This window comes from Peromyscus eremicus, chromosome 1, assembly GCF_949786415.1.
Source record: "Peromyscus eremicus chromosome 1, PerEre_H2_v1, whole genome shotgun sequence".
Lineage (NCBI taxonomy): Eukaryota > Metazoa > Chordata > Mammalia > Rodentia > Cricetidae > Peromyscus > Peromyscus eremicus.
In genome coordinates, this window is record NC_081416.1 from 40371245 (window position 1) to 40397639 (window position 26395).

At 38.8% G+C, this 26395-nt stretch overlaps 1 protein-coding gene across 1 annotated transcript in view; it reads right to left on the reverse strand.

Moving 5' to 3' along the window:
* Positions 1–3395: 3395 nt before the first annotated feature.
* Abhd17b (abhydrolase domain containing 17B, depalmitoylase) overlaps positions 3396–26395 on the reverse strand; it is a 34152-nt gene continuing 11152 nt past the window's right edge. Inside the window, exons 2-4 of the mRNA XM_059259745.1 lie at positions 10526–10995; positions 7136–7315; positions 3396–4932 (exon numbers count right to left, since the gene is read on the reverse strand). Coding sequence (XP_059115728.1) covers positions 4713–4932; positions 7136–7315; positions 10526–10992 — 867 coding nt within the window. The 5' untranslated portion in view covers positions 10993–10995 and the 3' untranslated portion in view covers positions 3396–4712. The remainder of the gene's footprint in view (positions 4933–7135; positions 7316–10525; positions 10996–26395) is intronic.

Consider the following 26395-nt stretch of genomic DNA (forward strand, 5'->3'; position numbering starts at 1 on the left):
GCCCTATTAGATGGTTTCATGGATGAATTGTTGAAATTAAGAGAGTTAACATCAATTTCTTTCAAGCTCTTCTAAAGGAATAAAGGTGAGGGAACATCTGTTACAGTTTAAATGGGATCCCTCCCCATATATGTGAACACCTGGCATCTAGCGGAAGTGATGTTTTTGGAGATCTTGGGACCTTTAAAGAAAGTATGGCCCAGGTGGAGGAAGTAGGTCACAAGGAATGGGCTTTCTGAGTTACCACCCCATCCGGGTTCTGGGCTGAGTACTCACTGTGCTTCAGTGATGTGACCAAGCAGCCATATTTTCCTGTGGCCACAAACTACCCTCCTGGCTAAGATGGACTATACTCTCAAATGCCAAGCCAAAACAAATCTCCCTCCTTCAGGCTGCTTCATGTCAGGTATTTTGGTCACAGTAACTCAATTTCTAAACCCATTCTAAGCAGCTGGTACCACAGGAAGACACACACAACACAAAGAGAAAACACTAATGTTCTTTATGAACATAGATGCAAAAATTTCGCACAAAAGACTAGTAAGACAATCAGTGATGCATATAAACAGGTATGATGGCAAGGGGCTATGAAAGGATCCATGGAGCCAATGAGAGGCCTCATAACACAAACTAACCAATACCCTGCCCTTGGACATCTGGTTTCCAAAAGTAAGAGAATATACAATATACAATTTTGTTGTCAAAAACCAAAATGCTAGCAAGTTGAATTCCACATCACACTTTTTTTTTTTAAAACCATTTTCAAGTGGTTTAATCCTAGGGACATGAGCTTGTTTCAACATATGCAAATCCCCTAACTAGAATGAAGGATTAAAGATTATATGATCATCTCAACATGCAAAGAAAGGATTTGATAAAGTTCAACAATGCATTGTGATAAAAACCCTAAACCAATTAAGTTCAGAAAGTCTCCTCAATCAATGTCCCAGTGAGTGGGGAAAAGCTAAAAGCATTATCAACAGCAACTAAAGGCATCATGGACACTGTTCTTACTCAATACAGCACTAAAAGATTTAGTTAGAAAATTACACAAGAGAACAATATAAAAAGCATACAATAGGAAGGAAGTCAAATTATTCCTGTGTACAGATGATGATTTTATAGTTAGAAAAGCCTAAGACTCCACAAAAAGGATAAACCAATTCAATAAAGTAGGATACAAAATCAATAGCTTTTCTATACATCAGTAAGAAGTCGGCTAAAACAGTGGGCAGTGGTGGGGCACACCTTTAATCTCAGCACTCGGGAGGAAGAGGCAGGCAGATCTCTGAGCTCTGGGCCATCCTGATCTATGGATTGAGTTTCAGGACAGCCAGGGCTACAGAGAAACACTGTCTTGAAATACAAAAAACAAAAACAACAAGAAAAAGGAATCTGCTAAAATTATGAAAGCTATATCATTCACAACAGCTATGACAAAACAAAATGATTATAACTTAAATAAACTTAACTAAAGAAGTGAAAGTCCTCTATAATGATAATTACAAAACACTGATGAGAAAAATCAAAGACACAAAAAGAAAAATGCAAATACCTTCCATGTTCATGGATTGAAGAAGCAATAAATATTTAAAAAATGTCCATATTACTTAAAGTGATCTATATTTCAATGCAATCTTCATCAAAATACCAGTATTATCACTCTTCAGGGAACTAAGAACTAGAAATAACAATCCTGAAATTCATATGAAAGCACAAAAGTCTTCAAATAGCAACGTTGGGCAAAATGAACAAAGCAAAGAGCATTACAATACCCTAAAAGACAAGTCATAGGGCTGGAGAGATGGCTCAGAGGTTAAGAGCACTGGCTGCTCTTCCAGAGGTCCTGAGTTCAATTCCCAGCAACCACATGGTGGCTCACAACCATCCGTAATGAGATCTGGTGCCCTCTTCTGATGTGCAGGCATACATGCAGGCAGAACACTGTATACATAATAAATAAATAAATCTTTAAAAAAAAAAAAAAGACAAGTCGTAACAAACCAAAATCAAAATGCTATTATTACCCTAAAAAAACCAACCCCATCAATAGAGACAGAGATCCCAGAAATAAACGTCTACACCTCACAGACAGTACATTCTCAACAAAAGTACCACACACATGCACTGGAGAAAGCTCAGCCTCTTCAATAAACAGTACCAAGAAGCTGGATGGCAAAAGGCTCCTTTCTTCTACCCCATGTAAAAAGCAACTCAAGGTCTAAAAGAAAGCGCTGGCACTCTCAAACTACTAGAGAAAACAGAAATGAACTATTCTAGAAACTGGTACAAGCAATGGCTATCTGGATAGGACCACCAAACACAGGAAACAATAGTAAGAACCCTATGTGTGACCATACTGAATAAATCTCCTGTTCAGCGTTAATCTGGCTCTTTTAATAGGCTTGTTGAGGATGTATGCCAAGCCTGGCTTGTTAGGGCTGCTAGGGAACAGGCTGTGTCTGACCTTAACTCTAGCAAGTTTGAGAGAGTCAGGAAGGAGACTGGAGCTGAGGCAGTGATGGGCTGGAACACAACTTAGCTGGTAATACTTAGCATACTGCTAGCCCTCTACAAACTTAAACCTAATGTCAGAACCCCAAAAACGGACTTGAAAAGAGGGCTTACTGGATTTCTTTGCCTCTCTTCAATGTGGCCATGTTGATCATTCCCTCCCCTCCCCCAACTTACTTTTTACTATTGTTTAATTGGCTTATTGAAGACTTGGCTTATTGGGAGCATCAGGGCTCACAGGCTCTGACTCATTAAATAACTACAGTTACAAGCAGATTAGTGAATAAGTAAAGTGTGTCACACACCCACAACAGAGTATTACTTAACCATAAGGAACAAAATCCTGCCATATGCAGTAAAATGGATGGAATTAAAGAACATTATGTTAAGTAAATAAGCCAGATACAGAATAAGCATGGGATTTTCCTTTTCTATACAGATGCTAAAAAAACTAACCTGAAAGTAGAATACTGGAGCCAAGCATGGTAATGTACACTTTTAGTCCCAGCACTTGGGAGAGTTGCAGAGGCAGGTGCATCTCTGAGTTTGAGGCCAGCTAGGTCTACATAAGAATTCCAGGACAGCCAGAGTTACATAGTGATACCCTGTCTCAAAAATAAAATAAAATAAAAAATAGATAAAATAGGATTATTATTGTTAGAGACCAGGAGGGTGGTGGAAAATCAAAGGTTGTACCTGATCAGTCCAGCTATTCAATTTGTGGGAATACCAAACTAACCTTCTTAAACGGACAATTAGTATGTTACTACAATTTTTTAAAAATATAGGAAACTTTAGAAATGTCCCATAAAGGTGTTTGATTGTTACTCTTTTAACGTGGGGATAAGGAGTTCAGAAGAAGGCAAACAAGCACAGCCGAGTGATACATTTGTTGTTTTACTGTTAATTTGACATATCTGAACCAAAGCATTCACAATACTTGATATACTTTGAAGAATCATATACTATAGTCTTAGACATAACCACAGAACAAGCAGAACAATGAAAACTACATAAGGCCTTAAAAACATATCCACAGTGTGTATTATTTCAATTCTCATTCATTACAAATTAGACTACATACCATTAGTTTAATTTTTATTTTACTTTCATTTATTCAGGCAAGATTCATTCAAGGAAAGGCAACTTAGTTTTTGTGTGTGAGCTTTATTTATTTATTTATTTTTTACTATACTGGTTAATATAAAATGTATGACATGTTTTCTTATCCCCTGTATTAAGGAGTAAACCCATGACATTTTCAGATAGTAATCCAAAAGAACAGGCCCTACTCTTAAAAACAGCCAAGGTGGAAAGGGACCAAACAGCGAGTCTGTCTGTAGTCTTGAAGAACAACTAATGGAGTTTCAAGTATTCATATAAGGAAGACTACCACAATTCTAATATTAGTCAAAATTGAAAACAACATTGCATACAAAATCATTCTTGAAGCCCTAAATGTCTTAAATAACTGAATGAAAATCTTAAGTAGTTGTCTCACAGTACCAAACATAAATCAGAACTAGTTAAAATTCAGCGCCATCAGGACTTCTCATTTACATGATGAATAGCTGGTAAGTTAACAGACGGCATAAAAATTAAGACTTCATTGTTTTTTAGGATAATGTACTATAATCGGAGAATACAGAAAACTCAATGTATTTTGACAATAAAATAACCATTTAAGCCTCTATCCCTGTACAACAGAGTATAGGTCAACTCTAGTTAACTTGGGTGTTTTCATACAGTTTTGTTTTTTACAGTTTATTCTGAGTACTTGAATTGCTTTAGATATACAGCTTTTTGAAAGAATATTATATTTGTATATCAGGATATTTAGTACATTGAGATGTTTAAAAATATTTATAAATTTGCTTTTGATATGCAAAAGCATTTGGCAATACTTTTACAGCATTTGATTTTATAGAATTAAAATTTCATACAGTACTCATCTTGATGTTTAAAAAAAATTCACAGAAAAAATATAAATTACACAGCCTGACTGCATGATACTGCTATTTCCAGTTTCTAGTTCTGGTAATTAAAACCTTCATTAAGTCTGTTAACAAATCATTACCTGTACAGTTATGAAGGCAACATACATGATTTGTAAACACAACCTTCAGGTTTTATGTTCTTTACCAAGGGGTGCAGTTCAGCAAGAAAAGAAAACCCAGTATGCAAATTTACAGAGTAGTTTACAAATTTACCAGTTCCTGTGACACAAACTGTTTTAACCTCTCAAGGTATTGTCCGTAAAGCTCCACGTCATTGTGTCCTGCCCCTTCAACCCACAGAGGCTCCACAGGTCTTTGGCAACGCTCAAATAATGCGAGGCCATGCGAAAAGTCAATGACTTCATCTTCAGTCCCATGAATTATTAATACTGGAGAGGTTATCTTAGAGATTTTGTCAATACTGGAGAGAAAAAGAGAAAGGAAGAAAAAAAATCAATGAACTATATAAAAAGGAAACAAAGTTTCCTGTGTTAGAAGAGAAAGTTCAAACATTAGAGGTGTACAAATCAGCTTTAATGGAAGTCACTTAGGTCTGAGTAGGATTTCTGTGAACTCTTACGGGTGGAGGAAGTCACCTTTGCACAGCTCCTCTGCTTGAGTCACTCGCTGTCACCCTTACCCTGAAACACTTTTCTACAGTGCTGAGTTTCCCCTAGGCTTCGAGAAGCACAAACCAAGGATGACACCTGACTGCACTCATTTTATTCCCTGCTGCACTCATTTTATTCTATCAGTCACTAAAATTCAAGCAAAATGGTTTGGTTTTTGTTTAAGGTTATAAACTAACTAAAAAACAGGGAGAATATTAACATAAAAGTTTAAAGCTGAAAAGCAAATGAATGTATGAAATAACTGATTTAAAAGATAAGTAAAAACATAATGTAAAGTAAACAGAAGGCAAAGTGAAGAAGCAAGTTGGCCAGAAGGCCAAGGCACTGCCATGGAGATGAGAGAGGGGGACTGAAACATGAAGGAATCCTTCAAAGTCTGTTTAAAATACAATCAAGTCCCTCTTTCCCAGACTTCTTGGAAAAGCTGAGTAACTTTCTTCCTTTAACTCTGGAAGTCTGTAGATGCAGTTTAGGGGAGAGGTACCATAGTCACACACACACACACACACACACACACACACACAAGGCTGGCTCTGTGGGGCCTGTTTGCTTCTGAGAATGCTGGCTGGCAGGCTTCCTCATCTAAGGCCGAGGTTCCAGTTTTCTTTGCATAGTGTACCAGAGTAGCTCTTAGGTTCTCCTCTCTTACATAAGAATAGACAGCCAAGAATGATGAGATACTGAAGGGAACACTTCAAATGTATGATAGAGACCAAAACAAACAGAATTTCAGAAAGGCGACTGGGGAGGAGAAACTATGCAGAGGAAATCTTACAAACATGTTTCCTGCACCCCCCCCCCCCAAAGAGAACACTAACTATAAAATAAGATGAAATATCTTATTACTCAGTGAAACTGCTAAGTAATCTCTGCCCTCTCAAGGCTTTATTTCCTAGTGAACAATATAGAAATGTTCACCACAGAGGAATTCAAGATTAAAATAGCGTATTTTCTTTTTCACCTAGCTTATTTCTGGGAAATATCTAGGTATGTCAATCATAAGAAAGATAGAAAAGAATGAGTGAGTTATGCATCACCCCAACTCTGTAATTCCCATCATTCAGCTAAACAGACTATGTTCAGTGGCCAGGGAGCCCCAGGGATCTACCAGTTTCTATTTCCGACCCCTCACCAGCTCTGATACTAAAGTATTTACGTGTGAGTACCACTACTTTTTTTTTTTTGTTTTTTTTCTTAATTAAAAATGGGTTCTAGGGATTGATCTTAGGTCCTTATGTTTGTAACATCTCTCTAGCCCAACACTGAATAAATACTGCTTTTGAAATAACTTTTGTTCTTCTGCTAAAGAACCAAGTGATAACTTGGCTTCTGGCCTTCCATTCACAAAAATATCCTTTGTATTCTTGCCAACAGAGGAAAGAAGACCGAATGAAAACTGCCAGCTTTTGCTTTTGCCTTCTTGCCTGCTCTGTCCTTGAGAAAAATAGGCCATTAACTTTTTTTTCAAGTATGAAGAAGGCAGGTGGCAAGCACTCGTCGCCTTGGAAAGCAAGCAGCAGCCCTCCTTTCAAATCTATCCAGTACTATGTACGTCAGCAAAACGTACTGAGCCACTTCACAGTCAACCTTCTCTGTAGGTTACATCCAACTGACTGTGGATCATTACCCATCTTCTCTCCACCCATTCTTCTTTCCTCATGCTGTGCATCTCACTAAACTTCATATTGTTTTAGCACCTCAAGGCAACAGCCTGGGGCCTTAGTCAAGTTGTTCTTTGTAGAATCCTACCTCCAATCTGCTGCTCTGATTTCAAATTTGTTCTCTTGTTTCTAGCACTCCTTCCTGCTCAGGCTTAGGATCTAAGGTCATTTCACACTCAAACATTTCAGCATTTGTTTTTTTATCAGTCATGAGCTAACACTCTTCAAGCTAGTTTCCCACAATTCCTATGTGATCAATTACATGAAGTAGAAGTTCAATGGTATATCTTACTGGTTCTTGGAAGAAATGATTTTTGAATACTGAACTTACTTTGGGAATGCATCAAAACAGTAGGTCTTCTTGGTATCAGGGAAAGCCACTCGCATTCCTGAGGTCAAAGGAGAATGGAGAATAACAGCAGCACTCTCATACCGAGCAGCAAGATCCACAGATGGTACCGTCCCTATGCTTTGGCCATATATAATCACATTTTCAGGACGAATGCCGTATCTAAGAAATTCACAAGTTCAAAAGATACAGGTAACTGGAAGGAAATATTCCATTATTCCAAAAATTTGCTATAGAATGTCTCACAATAAGACAATGCCAATGTATATTTAAAAATTTAAGCCGGGCGGTGGTGGCGCACGATTTAATTCCAGCACTCGGGCGGCAGAGGCAGGCAGATCTCTGTGAGTTCGAGGCCAGCCTGGGCTACAGAGTGAGTTCCAGGACAGGATCCAAAGCTACAGAGAAACCCTGTCTTGAAAAACAAAAACAAAACAAAACAAAAATTTAAATTTCTTAGCCATCCTTTTTAATGTTACAATAAGCTCTTTACTCTGAATTATTTCATGCTCAATTCTAATCTTTTAGCAAAGTAATTTCTAAGGTCTTTTAAAACTTCAACTCTATAAAAAAAATTTAAGACATTCATTGTGTTTTAGAAATTTTAAGCTTGGACTATATAGTACCATTTATATTTATTTCAATGGACTAATGATTAATATTTAGTGTTATTTAGTGTGAGGTATTATTTTCTATTCATAAAAACAGATGTTCTTGATTGTTCTGTACATCAAGAGTAGGTTGTATGATTTTTCTAAACCGGCCATAGTGAAGAGATGTTGCATAAAGTTATGGTATGGAAAGAATACAGAACTTAGACTTTTAGTCAAGATCAAATAATAGGAGTTCTTGAAATCACCGTATGGTTATTCAGAGATGGACCAAAACTTACAAATATAATCAAATGACGTAGAGTTCCAAATGGCATTGTTTAGTTAAGTAGGAATAGAATTCATGCTAAAAACCTTCAGAGTATCACTTTATCCCCTTTGACAGCACTATACACTTAGGTATGTGAACTCACTGACTCCTAAGATGCTCCAGGAAGTGTTACTTGTTTACAGTGTAATTGTTCCAACTGTAAACTACTTCAGATGTAGGTGAGGTGTCACAGGAGCTAATGAATGTAAGGGCTAAAGGTTACAGAGACTTTCGGTATGCTTTTCCACTTAGAAGGCAGAGTGGTTATTTCTGGCAGCTAAGAGTAATCTGGACAGCAGTGTCTAATCTTTTGGAGAGCTTAGGGAGTTTTGAGAATGTGACCATTCACCAGGAGCAAGGCAAACTCTTCCTATGTCCTCTTCCAGGTACTCAAGACCATTTTTACTATCCAGACAATGACATACCTCCCCACAGCTTCTTCAATCCGTCCTCCACAAGTATACAGGGTACCACCAGAGGTGGGTTTCACCTATTCCTAACTGACTGGACATGCTACTTAACTCAGAAAAGCTCTCAGTAGCCAAGAAGCTGGCAGGATGAGCATTTCCAACATCAGCATAACTCTTGAGACCATACTACTGCTGTCAGCTGCTTAACAGCACTGCATGTAGTAACTGGAGGTTTGGGGCTAAAGTCAGTAGTATCGAAACTCAAGAGGAGCAAGACTCAAGAGGTTCTAGTTAAGCAATAATAATCTGAGAATAATGAGTTAAAAAGAACTTTAGATACCATTCAATCTACTTAAGCTGCTTAATGACCAGCTATGCAAAGTCACAGTTAAGTTGATAGTAAACCCATTATGCAGAACACAGATAAATTGACTTCCAATCCATTAGTCTTTCCATGAAAGCACACAGACAGGATTGTGGGAGAGGACTGCATAGACTACCACACTCATTTTTGTCCCTGTTCATCCATCAGGTCAGAATCTACTATTATTAGAGATTCTCAATTTTCTTAAAAAGATCATTTAAACAATAAGTTCATATTGTATTTCCTTTCTTTTGTTTACTTAAAAAAAACTGTATAAAAACAGAATAAAAAACATTTTAACACACATGTATTGAACTACTTTAAGGATATACTAAAGATGTGTTAAACTTGCAGAATTTTAAAAGAAATTCAAGGCATTCATATTCTAATTTGAGGATAAATTTCTAGAATTGGACAGGATCTTGGATGCCATTTACCATAACCTCTTCATTAAATAGATGAGGAAACAGGTTTAGAGGCCTATTAATTTCCCAAGACTACTTACATTACTAGCAATTGCACTGTATTTACAGTTTGTGGTGGTTTGAATAGGTATGGCCCCCAAAGACTCATGTGTTTGAATGCTCGGCCCATAGGGAGCGGCACTATTAGGAGGTGTAGCCTTGTTGGAGAAAGTGTGTCACTATAGAGGCAGGCTTTGAGGTCTCATATATGCTCAAACCACACCCAATGGGACAGTTCACTTCCTGTTGCCTACGGATCAAGATGTAGAACTCTCAGCTCCTTCTCTAGCACCATGTCTGCCTGCCTGCTGCCTTGCCATGACGATAATGGACTAAACCTCTGAACTATAAGCCTGCCCCAATTAAATGTTTTTCTTTATAAGAGTTGCTGTGGTCATGAGGTTTATACACAGCAATAGAAACCCAAACTAAGACATGGTTTAACATGAGAGAAAACATAAAAACCCTTTTAATATTTTTTAGTCTGTGGAATTATTTGACTTTTTCGAGACAGGGTTTCCCTGTGTAGCTTTGCGCCTTTCCTGGATCTCACTCTGTAGACCAGGCTGGTCTCGAACTCACAGAGATCTGGCTGCCGCTGCCTCCCAGTGCTGGGATTAAAGACGTGCGCCACCACCGCCTGGCCCGTCTGTGGAATTATTTAAGGGTTTATTCAGTTCCTGTTCTTCATTAATACTGGAAATTGGATGTATTAAAAAGATTAAGCTAGGCATAGTACTGCACACCTTTAATCCCAGCCCTGGGGGAGGCAGAGGCAGGTGGATCTCTGAGTTCAAGGCCAGTCTGATCTACGTAATGACTTCTAGGATAGCCAGGGCTACACAGAGAAACCCTGTCTTAAAAAACAGAAACAGAAACAAAGTAAAACAAACAAAACACAACATACATTCACATTGGCACTGACATCCACATATAAATCTGAGCTATTTTTAAAGACTGCTTTGGCTATTATACAAAATTTCCATCTGCTTAATACTTAGTTTAATATGTATATATATATTTAATATATATAGCTAGTATATATACATATAGTTTATATATGTACAGTTAGTTTAATATATATAATACACACAGGCAAATATCCTCATATTGTAGTTCAAAGCATATATATGTTAAAAATGCTTTCCATTCTGCTGTTCTACAGTATAACTTAACCACCATAAGTGTAAAAAGTGATCCCCATAACGATTACCTTGTCCGAAGAGCCAGCCAGGCAGCTTCAACATCTGCATATAGGTTCTTCTCTGTTGGCTTTCCAGAACTAGCACCGTATCCAGAGTAATCATATGAGAATATATTACAATTAATCCGGGACCCCAGACCTATGTAAAAGCTGCTCATCTGACCAAGATCAACAGCATTTCCATGTGAGAAGAGTAAGGTATATTTAGCATTGGGTGAACAACGCACAAACATACAAGCAATTCTATTGCCTTTACTGGTTCTTGTCATGAAACACTCAATAGCATCTTTTTCTCTGGAAGAGTATTGCCAGTCCGCTCGTTCTGACAGGTGTAAAGTCCAGCGGCTTCCACTTTCATCACACATCAGAGTATAAGTTGGATCAGGTGGCAAAAATGCTAATTTTGAAGCAATTTTCCCTGGACAAGGTGGACAGCAGAAGAGGCAACATAGCTCGCTAAATGAAAGATTATTCATCTTCTGAAAAAGAAAAGGAGACAACAAATATTTTAATAACTCAATATGGACTCTGCACTCTCATACAACAGGCTAAAACAAAGACATCAATAAATATTATTGGTAGTCAATGTCTATTAACTGTAATCAAGAACCCTCCCAAATAGATTTGCTAACATTGTTCTGAAAATACTTTAAATCCTGGAGGGAGGCAAACAGTCCTGGAAATAGACAGACTTAAATACTATATATTTCTCAAAGTAGTGATTATCCTACTTAACAAAAACATTTGAGTTTATCTACAAATAAGATACAAGGTGTGTTTAGGTTAGTTGGTAATTTCTGTGTAAGTTGATGAAAACTCTCAGAATCCCACAGGAAGGTAAATAAACAAGAGCATTTGGAGACACTATTGGTCAGCAATGTGTGTGTGTGCGTGTATGTATTTATGTTTACATCTTGATACTCAAAAACAACCTTGTATATAAATTTGAGAAAAGAAATTTGTACAAGTGAGCCAGGTAAGACACTAGTCACTGCTACATTGACACTGAAACAGGGTTTTGAGCCCTTGAAGCGGTTTAACCAAATGATATAATCCTTTTACATCACAAACCTATTATTGTAGTTTATAATTTATGACTCACAAAAATTCAAGAGAATTCAAATCATAATGACAAATAAGCACAGAGAAAAAAGAAAACATTAACGCAGATACTACTGAAATAAAGAACAAGAGCAACAGAGAGCCAAAACTAATTCTTAGAAGAGCACGCAGTATCAACTGAACCTACTCACTTTACTCACTGCCAGGGATTTTTATAAACAACTTTCCCCACAGACACTAACTCATTTAAGCATTTTCAAAAGTGCTTTGACATAGAGACTGTGATCCAACCCATTTTGCAATTGAGGCACGAACAGTTATACAATCTGCCTATGGTTGATTATGATTGAATAAGAAGGCCAAAGAAGCTGGGAGCTCAGGACACACTGCAAAAGAGGAAGCAGAAAGAATTTAAGGGATGGAATATAGAGAGGAATGCTGGGAAATCCTGTCTTCTGGACAAGATATGGCTGTTAAATCATGAACTCACGGCAGCTGCAGTTACTTGTACAAGGCCTACACGAGACCAAGTCAGCAAAGATCCCAGCATGTATGGTTTGGCGGTTTGAAAGAAAATGGCCCCCAAAGGGAATGGCACTATTAGGAGGTGTGGCTTTGTACGAGTAGGTATGGTCTTGCTGCAGAAATATGTCACTGTGGAGGTGGGCTTTGAGGTCTCATATACGCTCAAGATACCACCCAGTGTCTCAGACCACTTCCTGTTGCCTGTAGGACTCTCAGCTACTTCTCCAACAGCATGTCTGCCTACATGCTGCCACGTCCCACCAAAATGACAATGGACTAAACCTCTGAACTGTAAACCACCCCAATTAAATGTTTTCCCCTGAAGAGTTGCTGTGATCACAGTGTTTCTTCACAGCAACAGAAACCCTAAGACACATGGGGTAAAGGATCTCCACCCCACTCCCTGCCCACAGTGAGAAGCTATTGGCAGTGGATAGTTGCTGATGGAGGGAGAATTACTCTTTATTCAGGATATAGTCACTGATAGGTTTCCCATGACCAGTGGATCTTCAGGAAAGAAAAACAAAAAAGAAAAAAGAAAAAAAAAAGGACATGAAGTTCTGAGAGGGCATTCTGGAAGAGGGAAATGGGGCTAGATAGGATCACATTTCATTGTACACATATATGAAATTCTCAAGAATAAGGAATTTATAATCATAAGATTTGGTTCTTTTAAAAAGATTAACAAGGTTGACAAACACTTAGCCAACAGACTAAGAACCGAAATTAATACAATTAGAGGTGAGAGGCTGGAGAGATGGCTTGGCAGTTAAGGGCACTTCCTATTCTTCTAGAGGATCTGGGTTCAACCCCTAGCACCCACAATGGCAGTTCACAACTGTCTGTAACTTCAGGATCCAACATTTTGAACACAGATATACATGCAGGCAAAACACCAATAAAACAAACGAACAAACAAACAAACAAACAAACAAAACAACACTAAACGTGAAAAACAGCTGGAGAGATGGCTTGGCAGTAAAGAGCACTTGCTGCTCTTACAGAGGACCTGGGTTTGATTCCCAGCACCCACATTGGTTGGCTCACAACCTCCTGTAAATCCAACTTCAGGGGATCCAAAACCTCTGGCTGTCGTTCTGGAATCATCTTTTTGTACAGATGTGTACAAAGGTGTCTTTGCCAATAAGAAGGCTAAGGTGCTGAATGGTCTTTAGTTAGGCATAAAGAGGTTAGGTAGGACTTCCAGGCACTAAGAGAGGAAGAAGAGATAAATCTAGGCACCAGAGAGATGCCAGAGGACACATAAGGTACAAGGAGAGAAAACAGGAGGTACAAGGTGGAAGAGAGGTAAAAAGCCACGAGGCAAAATGTAGATTAATATAAATGGGTTAATTTAGAATAAAGAGCTAGTGGGATAAACCTAAGCTATAGGTTTCATATTAATAAGTCTCTGTGCCATGATTTGGGGGTTGGTGGCCAAAAAAATCCATCTATATCTGGCTTCCCCACTGATATGAACATATGTACACTCACATACACATGCACAACACACACACACAAATAAAAGTAATAAAATAAAATTAGAGATGAAAAGAAAGTCATTACAATAGGGTGCACCTTGAAAACATATATTCCACTAAATTGGAAAAAAAAATGAATGCATTTCTAGATAAACGTGACCTTCCAAAATTAAACCAAGATGAGATAAAATTAAACAGATCTATAGCAAGCACTAAGATTGAAATAGCTATTAAAACTCTTCCAACTAAAAAAAGTCCAGGCCCAGATGGATTCACTGGTGAATTTTATCAGACCTTCAAAGAATTAAAACTAATGCTCAATGTTTCTCAAGCTATTCCATAAAACAGAAAAGGAATGAAAATTATCAAACTATTTTTACAAAGTTAGTATAAGGCCTGATACCAAAATTAGTAAAGATGGAGGGAAAAATTACAGACCAATTTCACTGATGAAAGATAGACAAGCTGATCTCTGTGAGTTCGAGGCCAGCTTGGCCTATACAGTAAGTTCCAGGGCAAGCTCCAAAGCTACAGAGAAACCCTGTCTCGAAAAACCAAAAGAACACATAGTATAGATCACTGACCATGATCAAGTTTGAGGAATTTTATTCCAGAGATGACTCAATATATACAAATCAATAAATTTTATTTTATATGAGTGGACAGACTCAACAACAGAAATTCCGTTGTTATATCAGTATCAATAGATTCAGAAAAGGCTTTTGACAAAATTCAAAATCTGTTCATGTTAAAAGTCCTGAAAAACTCAGAATAGAAACATATCTCAAAATCATAAAGGCTAAGTTTGACAAACGTACAGCCAATATTACACTACATGGGGAAAATGATAAAGCACTTCCACTAAAATCAGGAACAAGTTAAGTGTCTATTTATCTAATACAGTACTGGAAGTTAACAGCTAGAGCAATAAGACAAGAGAAGCAAATAAAAAGGATACAAATAGGAAAGGAAAAAGTCAATAGGAAAGGGAAAAGTCAAAGTGTCTGTATTTGTGGATGACATTCTATACATGAGACCCTAAAGACTCCACCAGCAAATTTTTAGAGCTGGTAGAACACTTTCAGCAAAGTGGCAGAATATAAAATTAATACATAAAAACCTACAGTCTTCCCACATACTAATGACAAAAAAGCTGAAAAAGAAATCAGGGAAACAATCCCATTATCAAATACCAAACAAACAAGTAAGAACATACCCCAATAAATAAACAACCCCCCACCAAACCCTTGGACAAAACCACAGATATGAAGGACCTCTATGATGAAAACTTAAAAATACTTAAAAGATAAATTGAGGAAGACACCAGAAGATGAAAAGACCTCCCATGCTCATGGATTGAGCTAATCAATATTGTGACGATGGGTATCTTACCAAAAGCAAATTATACACGGAATGCAATCCCAATCTAAATTCCAATGACACTCTTTACAGAAAGAGAAAAACAAAACAATTTTAAGACTCACAAAGTAGCACGAGGTATTTTGGATAATTAAAAGCAATCCTGAACAAGAAGAGCAGTGCTGGATTATCACCATACTTTGATTTCAAGTTATACTACAGACCCACACTAATAAAAATACACAGTCCTGGCCCAAGACAGACATGTAAATCAATGGACTAGACTAGAGGATTCAGATATAAGGTCAGTTGTTAACTACAGTCACCTGATTTTTTGACAAAGATGCCAAAAAATATACAATAAAGAAAATATGAAATCTTTAGCAAACAGTGCTAGAAAAACTGGATATCCACATGTAGAAGAATAAAACTAAATCCTTGTCACTCTGAACAAAATCAAAATCAAACAAGGGCCTCAACACAAGCCTTTAAACTCAAACATACTAAAGCAGAAAGTGTACTTCACGATACAGGTAATGGTAAGGATTTTGGCTTCTCATAAAATAAGGCCAATCCCAACAAATGGGTATTTCTCATGAAATTAAAGCTTTTGTAGAGGAAAGGAAACTGAACAAAGTGAAGACACATCCTACAGGGAATGGGAGAACACCCTTGGCATTACAGCCCCAATAGAGGATTGGTATCTTGAACACAGAAATGAACAGTTTTTGAAAAAAGGAAAGAGCGAAAGAGAAATGGTTATATATATTTTAAAAATGTCAACATCATTAGCTCTGAGGGAAATGAAAATTAAAATTACCTTGAGATTACCTCTTACCCTAGTCAGAATGGATATCAAGAAAACAAGTGACAGCGGATGCTGGTTAGGAGGTGGGGAAAGGGAAACAAACATTTATACACAAAATGTAAATTGGTCTAGCCCCTATTGAAATCCTTAGGGATGCTTTCCAGAAGTTAAATACAGTAAGTCAATTTATACCTCTCCTGGGCATTGAACCGAAGGACTCATCCTCTTTGCACATCCATGTTGACTGTCACTCTATTTACAATAACTAGGAAATGGAACTAGTCTAAAAGTCCATCAGTTAACGAATGGGCAATGAAAATGTGGTATATATACACAATGGAATTCTAATCAGCTCTAAAGAAAAATGAAATTACAAAATCTTCAGGAATTTGGATACAACTGGAGGACATCATATTAAGCGAAGCAACCAAGGCCTAGCAAGACAAATGTTACACATTCTCTCTCATGTGGCTCCTAGCTTTGAAGTTTTTATTTGTGTGTTAATTTGGAGTGTCTATATAGGTCAAGAAGCTAGAAAGGGCCTATTGTGGGGAAGACGAAGCCTTGACGGGCAAGGGGACAGAAAATGCATGTGTTATGCAAGTACGGGGGGGTTTAATTTAGAGTTAAAAGTTTAAGCAGGGGTGGTGAAAGGACAGGGGAGAGAACAGGGTGGAGAAAAGGTTAACCAAAACTAAAGATGCATGAAATCGTATCTTGGAAACACACTACCTTACTTGTAAGCTAATTAAAAAAATACAATCAAAACGAGTTTGAACATAGGAACCCTGTATAGCTGGACAATGCTTCCTCCAAAAAACATGGTTATTAAATGAAAATCTCAGTGCCACGCATGGGATACCTTCATATGAGTTATTGGTCACTGAGGCCTCAGAGGACCCGAAAATAACACTGCTCTTTGTTGTCCACCATAACTAAGTTGTGATACTCCACTGTTGAAGACGCAACATACTTTTGTTGTAAGACATAAAGAAATCAAGTACAAGTGGCTTGAAAACTTCCTTCTTCTGGCTACTACTCATAAATTAGTGCTGCTCTTCATTTTGGCCAGAAGTTACTTTCTGCAGTTAATACACAGATTCAGAATGGTCAAAGGGCTAATAAGTGACTGGTGAGTATTAGGTGAACAAAAAATAAGGAACTAAGAACTGCTTATGTCATTAACATAAACTTACACATATATGTCTGTCCTTAAGATACAATTAAAAAAGAAAATGAGCAAGCCATGAGCGGCAAGCCAGTAAGGAGCATTCCTTTCAGTTCCTGCCTGACCTCCCTGGATGATGGACTTGTAAGATGAAATAAACCTTGTCCTTCCTAAGTTGCTTATTGTCGTGGTGTTTTATAGAGCAATAGAAACCTTAACTAAGACAATCTATTTAACACAGAAGTGATCTTATCTTTTCAAGAGGTATAAAATTTCCTCCTCCCTGGCAGACTGTCCTGCTTTCTATAATGCATATCAGTCTCCATCCTTATTTCCCTTTCTATAGGCATACACTCTGAAATACACATCCTTAGATATCTTAAGACAGATCTGAGTTCAAGACCAGCCTAGTCTACAGAGTTCCAGAAGAGACAGAGCTATATAGTGAGACCCCATCTCAAACAAAATAAAATAAAATACAGAGTCGAACAACGCAGCCAAGTTAGCCTGCCTTAACCCATGCTATGCCTGCCCGCCATTAGTTTTGATCTTAATATTCTCTTCAGGTGCATGTTAAGTGTTCTACCACCAAGCTAAACTCCAGAACACATGGACACTTTGGTGACAAAAACTGATGCCTGGGGCTGGGGAGTTGGTACTTGCCATGACCTTAATTCATTCTTGAGCCAGAAGTCATGTAAAACTGTGGGTGTGGTAGTGTGGCATGTCCTAGTAATCCCCTGGGGCTAGGTGTGGGTGTGGTAGTGTGGCATGTCCTTGTAATCCCCTGGGGCTAGGGAGGAGGAGAGGAGGACCCCTGGGGTTTGCTGGCCAGAACTGCCAGGGCCAAGCTGAGATCCTGTCAAAAAGATAGATAGATAGATAGATAGATAGATAGATAGATAGATAGATAGATAGACAGACAGACCGACCGACCCCTGGCATGCACCTACATGTTCAATGCACCTCCTATTATACCCACAAAAATACTAAAGCTTGATGATTTGAATGAGCAGCTGAAGACACGAGAAAAAAAGTATTTTTGAGTCTACCTACTCCAGTAGTGGACAAACAGAATGGATATTTGTTAACAAGAGGGGAACACTGGAATGGACAAAGTGACAGCAATTTATCAAGTGGCGCTGGGAACCAAACCTGGGTCCTCTGATGACAGCAACAATTGCTCTTATGCGCTGAGCCATTTCTCCATCCATCCACTGTATTTTTTGAGGCAGGGTTTCTCACTTCACCATGAGTAGGCCAGTGAACTCCAGGGATCTATCTCCATCTTTCACAATACTGGACACTAAGCCTGGGACTTGGGAAGGTACTAGAGATCAGACACGGGTTCTCACGCTTGTAGGAGAAGCACTTCACCAGCCTACAAGGACACTGATTTGTATTTAACAACTTAATGAATTATAACTTTCTGTAGTAATGATGAGGTAGGTAATGAGGTACAGAGAAGACAGAGGTGTCACTGGTAGGATAACAGAACCTGTCATTTCCCAGAGCTGTTTTCCAAACCACTGTGCTGATACCCTGGAACTGGACCTGCCATATGGGTGGGAAATGAATCCAGGTTCCTATGTACGAACATAGAGTACAGACATGATAGGTATGTATACAGACACACAGACACACTGACACACAGACACACACACACACGCGCCATTCTGGAATTCTGGGCTATAAAAAGATGGTAGGACTAGACATTTGAGTGTGGTAAAGGAAGCGTGGCACTGGAACACAATGGCAAAACAACAAGCCAATTCTGGCCTTGGTGCTTACACTGCACAGCTCTACTGCTCTTCTTTCCTGAGGATTCTCTTCTTTCCTGAGGATTCTGAGGATGACTTTTTAAAAAGAAGGCGGTCTTCAAATGTGCCCAGATCCTAGCAAGTCACATAATTCATACTGTTCAACTTCCGTTTCGTAAAACGTACCTGAGACAGAGCAAGGGCTAGGGCTGCAGCTCAGTGGCAGAGCACTTGCTTACTACATTTTCTTACTTTACCAGAGGTCCTGATCTCGAGCACTGCCAAACATGCTCCTGTGGTTTTCTTTCTGTCTTTTTTTTTTTGTTTGTTTTTTTGAGACAGGATTTCTCTGTGTAATAGTTCTGGCTGTCCTGGAACTCACTCACTCTGTAGACCAGGCTGGCCTAGAATTCACTGAGATCTGCCTGCTTCTGCCTCCGGAGTGCTGGGATTAAAGATGTGCACCACCACTGCCCAGTCTAAGCTCCTGGTTTTAAGTGTAAAACAGACGTAGCTTTGTCTTTCCCTTTGAGACACAGTCTTGCTTTGTAGTCCAGGTTGGTTGCCACCTGGCAAATGTGGGGATTACAAGCATGGACCACAATATCTAATGGACAGTGATCTTTTCAAGGATGATTTTTCCCATAGGATTTTAAAATGAATATCCTTTATAATTAAAGGAATTTGGGAGCTGGAGAGATGGCTCAGAGGTTGAGAGTACAGGATGTTCTTCCAGGGGAGCTGGGTTCAATTCCCTGTTCCATGAGATCTGATACTCTTTTCTGGCTTCCACCGACACCAAGCACACATGTGGTACACAGTCATATATGTAGACAAAATATGCATACACATAAAATGAAATTAAAAAAAAAAAGAAATTAAGGAAGTGTCTTTTCTTTTTTAGTTTCCAAAGAGTTTTAATGGGGTAAATGATACAAGACCAACTTTCTATTCTTGAAATAGTTGTTTTGGTAATAATATGCATAATAACATTTACACACTGCTAGACTTGCTTTGCTAATATTTGCCCAAGATTTTTGTACTTATATACATGGTTGAGAATGACTTCAAGTGTGTCCTTATCTCTCTCATTACATTTTCTATTAAGGTTATATTAAACTAATACAACTTAGTTGGGGAGTTCCCATACTAAAGAAAAATCAGTTTCTTATGACCAATACTTAAAGATTATTTTCATACTGCCCTACAGTTTAAGGGCCATGTCTTGCTGTTTTTCCCTCTTTTAACTTTTGTAGTAACCATGTAATAATATACACCCATAATCCCAGCAGTGGGAAGGCCGAGCCAAGAGGATTCCAAGTTTGAGACTAGGTTGAACTGTATAAGTACATCCTATCTTAAAAACAACAAAAACCTTTTGTCACTATTGAAACGTTAGAGAATGAAGTCAGAGAAATGGCTAATCACAAAAGGAAGCTGTTTAAGAGACACAAAGTACTGAATATTAATTGCACAATGTTTGATTTGTACTCAAGTTTTGAAATTTAACATTCACTTTCAATGTCCAGAGGACACCAGAGGACACACGTCGACACGTAAGCCTTGAATAATGTATATAATGGAAACTACTGACTTGCAAAGCTGGCCTGAGAACTAAGCAAGATCTAACAAGTATCTGAAATGTAAATTACACTGCGGCAGTGAGGGGTGGCGACTGAAGTGCCATCAGCTAAATGACTTGTGTCCACGAAAGCCTGGAAGACTGCTTGGACATGCTTAGGATAGTATGGGGAGTGAGCGACAGTGGCACAGAAACCACCTTTGAAGCTGACCCAGCTTCCGGCCCTTGAACCTGGCCCCCATCTCACGGCCTTATCTCAGGCCTCTACATTTTACTTTCTTTTGAACCCTCTTGTTCTAGTTTAACATTCCTAGTCTCTGCTCAGCTGCTTTCTAGCGGTCCCACTGTCTTCTACCAAGACACTACCTTCAGTTTTGGGGCTTGACATTTTAAATCAACCTCAGATCCATGCTCAAAGCACACACATCATCTACTCTGCGCTGACTTTACACCTAGACAAGACAGTAAGTAACAGAAGGTGTGGTGGTATTGTATTCCCCAAAATATTGTACACCCTAATAAACTTATCTGGGGTCAGAGACAGAACAGCCACTAGATACAAAGGCTAGAAAATGGTGGCACTCACACCTTTAATCCTAGCACTCCAGAGGTAGAAATCCCTCTAGATCTCTGTGAGTTCAAGGCCACATTGGAAACAGCCAGGCATGGCGACACACCTTTAATCCCAGAAATCGAGCCTTTAATCCCAGGGAGTGGTGGTAGAAAGCAGAAAGGTATATAAGGCGTGAGGACCAGAAACTAGAAGCATTTGGCTGGTTAAGCTTTCAGGCTTCTAGCAACACAGTTCAGCTGAGAGCCATTTGGATATGAGGCCACAGAGGCTTCCAGTCTGAGGGAACAAGACCAGCTGAGAAGTTGGCCAGGTGAGGTTAGCTGTGGCTTGTTCTGTCTCTCTGACCATCCAACATTTCACCCCAATAACTGGCCCCGGGTTTGATTTTATTAATAAGACTCTCTAAGATTCCTGCTACAAGAAGGCACTAGACCCAAAGCCAGACAAACTGGCTATCTACTGTACACTGGTTAGATGAAAGATTAGTCACCAAGCTGAAAAATCTTTGGATCCACCAGGGGACCGGTGTGCTTTGTACCTGAAAATGGTCCTTTCTTTTTTAATGATTAATGTTACACTTTACATCAGGAAATAACTTCTTTTAAAACATTATAAGCCATGGGCAGGCTTATTCCCGAGCACTGGGAAGTTTAATAGAACTAATGCTGATGCAAGAGGCATATTCAGAGTGAGAGTGAAACATCACTGTCCAAAAGCTACCATTAACGAGAGTAAGTAGATAACCGCATACATGCTACACAGGAAATCTAGCCTGGAGCTGTGGGAGAGGCTTAGGAGCAACATGTATTTATGTTCCTCCCTTTACTATCTTTTGTGAGTGCAGGACTCTCTGGGTAGACATCAGTTCCATGATTACAAGCTACTGCTTACAAGTTTTAGCCTTTATCTACCCACAACTTCAACAGTATACTTACGGGTTTCACAGGCTGCTATCAGGGAGGTATTCTTAGATCTAGACTTCAAGAAGTTATAACTCCTTAAAGACTGACTAGACCAGTACTCACATGTCTAAGGCTCATGTCCCATCCAAATGAGTAAATATACTGTACATATATCATTCATTGAATCTTATTCTCAAGAGGCTTCTGCCTTTTGTAAAAACAAATGTGGAGAACCTCCACTCCACTGATTTTTCTTTTCTTTTTGGCGAATAGCCATGTCAAGCCTGGGGGATAAGTATTTCATAACACTCCCTAGCTGTGGAAAAGGTTATATAGATGTCCCACTTAAGGCTGAGCATTCAACACTCAATTATTTTCATCACTTTGACCAGTTTGAGTTTGTGTAGTTACTGCTGATAATTGCAAAATGAAAAATCTCATGCCAGGTGGATCTCTGTGAGTTTGAGGCCAGTCTGGTCTACTTAATGAGTTCCAGGACAGCCAGTCCTACATATTGAGACTCTGTTTTCACAAACCAACCAACAAGGAAGCATCTCTGACAAAAGCTGGCAGCTCCACTAACTAATCTATGGGCACAAATATAAATATTTTGAAGACATTTAGGTAGGTACAATATGTTCAATTAAAAAAGCAGAAGTAGTAGCTTGCCCCATAGGGCCATGTATGACCTCTCCAGCCATGAGCTTTACAGTATCAGATAAAAATTTGAGGTGGAGCACACCTCAAACCAAATTAGAAAGGATTTGGTTACCCCCACCACAGACTTGTCACCATTGTGCTAGTGGGCACATTTTGCCTAGCCAGAATTAGTTCTATATTTAAATATGGTATTACTTCAAGATTTAAGTACAGGAAAAAACTAACATAGAGAGACTCATGTAATGTTAAATGTAAATAACTTCACACCACAAAATTTCAAGACTTAAATTTGAGTTTGTTTTACAGTCTCCCTTTAAAAGAAGTGAGAACACAGCAAATATATTAGTTTTTCTTTTAGAAATGACTACTAGCGAAGTTCTGAAAAGTATTTTAGCCAGAGCTGATAGAGGCCAACAAAGTGTTCTAAACTGTTGGCCAAGTATGGCAACAAGGGAAGAGTGGGGTGATTTGAATTAAATGTTCCCATTAGTCTTGGGGATTTAAATGCTTGATTCTCAGTTGGTGGCACGATTTGGGGAGGTTTAGGAGGCGTGGTCTTGTCAGAAGAAGTGTGTCACTGCAGGTAGGCTATGGGAGCTTAAAGACTTGAGCCATTTTGAGTTTGCTCTTTCTGCTTTGTGTTTGTGATTCAAGATGTGAGCCCTCAGCTTCCTGGGGCTATGCCTTTACTCCACCACCATGGGTTCTAACCCACTGGAACCTGTCAGCTCAAATAAATCTTCTGTTAAGAGTTAGTTACGTGTCTTATCACAGCAATAAAAAAGTAACTGATACAGAAGTTGGTACCAGGGAGTGGGTTACAGCTGTGACAGACTTTGGAACTTCAGACAAGAAAAGTGGTTAAATGCTACAAGAAGAGCCTAATGAGTTACCATAGTAGGAGCTCAGAAGACAGTGGTGGTTAAGAGTTACACAGACTAGGGAGGCCTAGCTCAAAAGGTTTTCGAAGGGAACAATACTGACAATCGGACTAGAGACATTCTGTGGTAGTTTAGCAAAATACGTGGTTACATGTCCTAAGAACTTGCCTGGGGCTATGGACTAGTATCTCAGGGAAATTTCAAGACAGCCTAATATTAACTAGTTGCATGTTTATTTTGAAGAGGAAACAAACACTGGCAATCTTAATGTTACAGACAAGGCATGTGCTCGAAGAGAAGCTGTAATTGTTAAGGAGGGTATAGCCATTAAGGAAAGATATGATTTGCACTGCTTATTAGCTCTTCTACTCTTCTGCAACAGTTCCTGGTTTTGACAAAAAGATTAGTAAGTAAAAAAAGGAACAACTTAAAATATAAATAACAAATGAAAACCTTTTGGAAAGTAAATGTGAGTTTCTTCTACTCACAAGTCCTCTGAATCTGAACCTACACTTTCTTAAAAGTAATGAACTCTGTGCTTTAAAAACACCTTGAGTGGGCCTTTACAGATCTTTTGAATTTGAGGCCGGCCTGGTCTACTGAGCAAGTTCTAGGACAGCCAGGGCTACACAGAGAAACCCTGTCTCAAAACCAAAAAACAAAAACCCACCTTGAGAGCTTCCTTCTATACTTCAAATAAAACTGAACTCTCTACAGGTTCTCAAAGGTCTTGTACGAATTGGGCTTAGATCACTTCTCAATTAATCTTGGCACTTTCAACTCACTGCTGTAGTTACAGGGTTCACATATGCTTTTATAGCTGAACACTGTGCTCCCTGGCATACATTTACATGTGGGCTTCATTAATGTCTGCATATTTGTAATTTGTTATTTTTAACTATGTGTTTGTGTATGGGTATGTGTACATGAGTATATGTATTCACAGAGGCCAGAAACATCCAAACCCCCGGACCTGGACTTACAGGCAGAGTGAGCCACTTGATGTTGGTGCTGAGAACTAAACTCTGGTCCTCTGCATGTGTATTATGTGTTCTTAATGGCTGAGCTGTCTCTCCAGTCCAGTGTCTACTGTCTTTACTAGATCGTGTTTATTCCATGAAGTCAGTCACCATATTACAAAGACTACACATACTATAAGTAGAGATAATGCCAAGCAGGCTTTCAAGAAGGAGGTTATTTTGTTTTTCTGAATTGGTATTCTAAGCACTAATATATACATATTTGTGGCTTAAATCTTTTCTGAAAACTAGCACCACTGTGTTTTGTTTTATCTACATTTCACTCTGTGTATTACAAGAAACCTACTTTCTGAATGCTTAAAATCTAGAAGGCAATCAAGTGAACAGACCACTGAGGTGAGAATTACTATTAGGATAATGCATTACATTGCTAAACAGAGACATATATTGTGGTGGTATTGTGTTCCCCAAAATATTGTGTACCCTAATAAACTTATCTGGGGTCAAAGAACAGAAAAGCCACTAGATACTTAGGATAGGCAATGATAGCACACGCCTTTAATCTTAGCATTCCAGAGGCAGAAATCCATCTGTTCAAGGATACAGCCAAGCATGGTGACTCACGCCTTTAATCCCAGGGTGTGGTGGTAGAAAGTAGAAAGGTATATAAGGCGTGAGGACCAGAAACTAGAAGCATTTGGCTTGGCTAAGCATTTGGCTGGTTAAGCTTTTAGGTTTTGAGCAGCACAGTTCAGCTGAGAGCCATTCGGATATGAAGACACAGAGGCTTCCAGCCTGAGGAAACAAGATCAGCTGAGAAGTTGGCCAGGTGAGGTTAGCTGTGGCTTGTTCTGTCTCTCTGATCTTCCAGTGTTCACCCCAATACTGGCTCAGGTTTGATTTTATTAATAAGAACTTTTAAGATTCATGCTACAATATATTATCTGGTTAAGTCCATTAACTATAGCATATAAAAACCAATTCTATACCAACTCATCAATTATAGCTCTAACATTACTTACTATATAATTTTATACATCAAGCTATGCTATGTATTCTTCATAAGGCTGCAAAGTCTTTAAAACATTTCATTTGAGGGGCTGGAGATATGGCTTAATAGTTAAGAACTTGTACTGCTCTTGCAGAAGATCTGAGTTGAGTTCCCAGAATTCAGGTCAGGTGGCTCCCAACTCCAGTTTCACGGGATGCAATGTCTCTTGCTTCCATGGGCACCTGCATTCACATGTACACACTCACAAATACTAGCATATAAAAACACAATTTAAAATATAACAAAACATATCAAAAAAGTGTCATGGGAATGAGGGACTGGAGAGATGGCTCAATAGTTTAAGAGCACATAATGCACTTACAAGAGGACCTGAGTTCTAGTCCCCAGATCCACACTGGATAGTTCACAACTGCCTGTAACTTCAGCTCCAGGGAGAATTGACATGTCTGGCCTTCGTGGGCACCTGACACATGCACATATCCCCTCACATTTATAAAAATAATAATAAAAAATGAATCTTTACATTACAATGTGATATCTGGGGGGGTGGGGGGGTGGCCAACAAGACAGCTCAGCGGGTAAAGGGTTTGCTGTACAAGCTTGATGACCAGAGTTCAATGCCTGGAACTCACAAAGGTGGAAGGAGAGAATCATCTCCACAAAGTTGTCATCTGATCTCAAGAAGCATGCTCTGGTACCCCTCCCCAATATCATATACATACACATATAAAAATAATAATAAAAAATGTCATTCAGATGGTGGGAAAGAGTCAAGGGTTGAGGGTTCTAAATATAGTGTTCAATGCCTGTAATTTAGCACTTGGGAAACAGAAACATTTGGATCTTGAGTTTCAGGTCATCTTGGGCTACATTAAAAAAAACCTTATCCTTCCAAGAAAGGACATGCCTCCACCTGGTGTGTGTGTGTGTGTGTGTGTGTGTGTATGTATGTGTGTTGCCATCTTGGTCAGCTTAGTCTTTGAAGAGATAATTTAAAGCTCTGAATTGGCAAAAATTACACATTCCTGTATGCTTAAGAGTTTTTGAGATGATGTAATAACTTTAAAATGTGTGCTTACAGGCAAGACTGATCTCCCTGAAGCATTCATTTTTAAATGGCTGGAG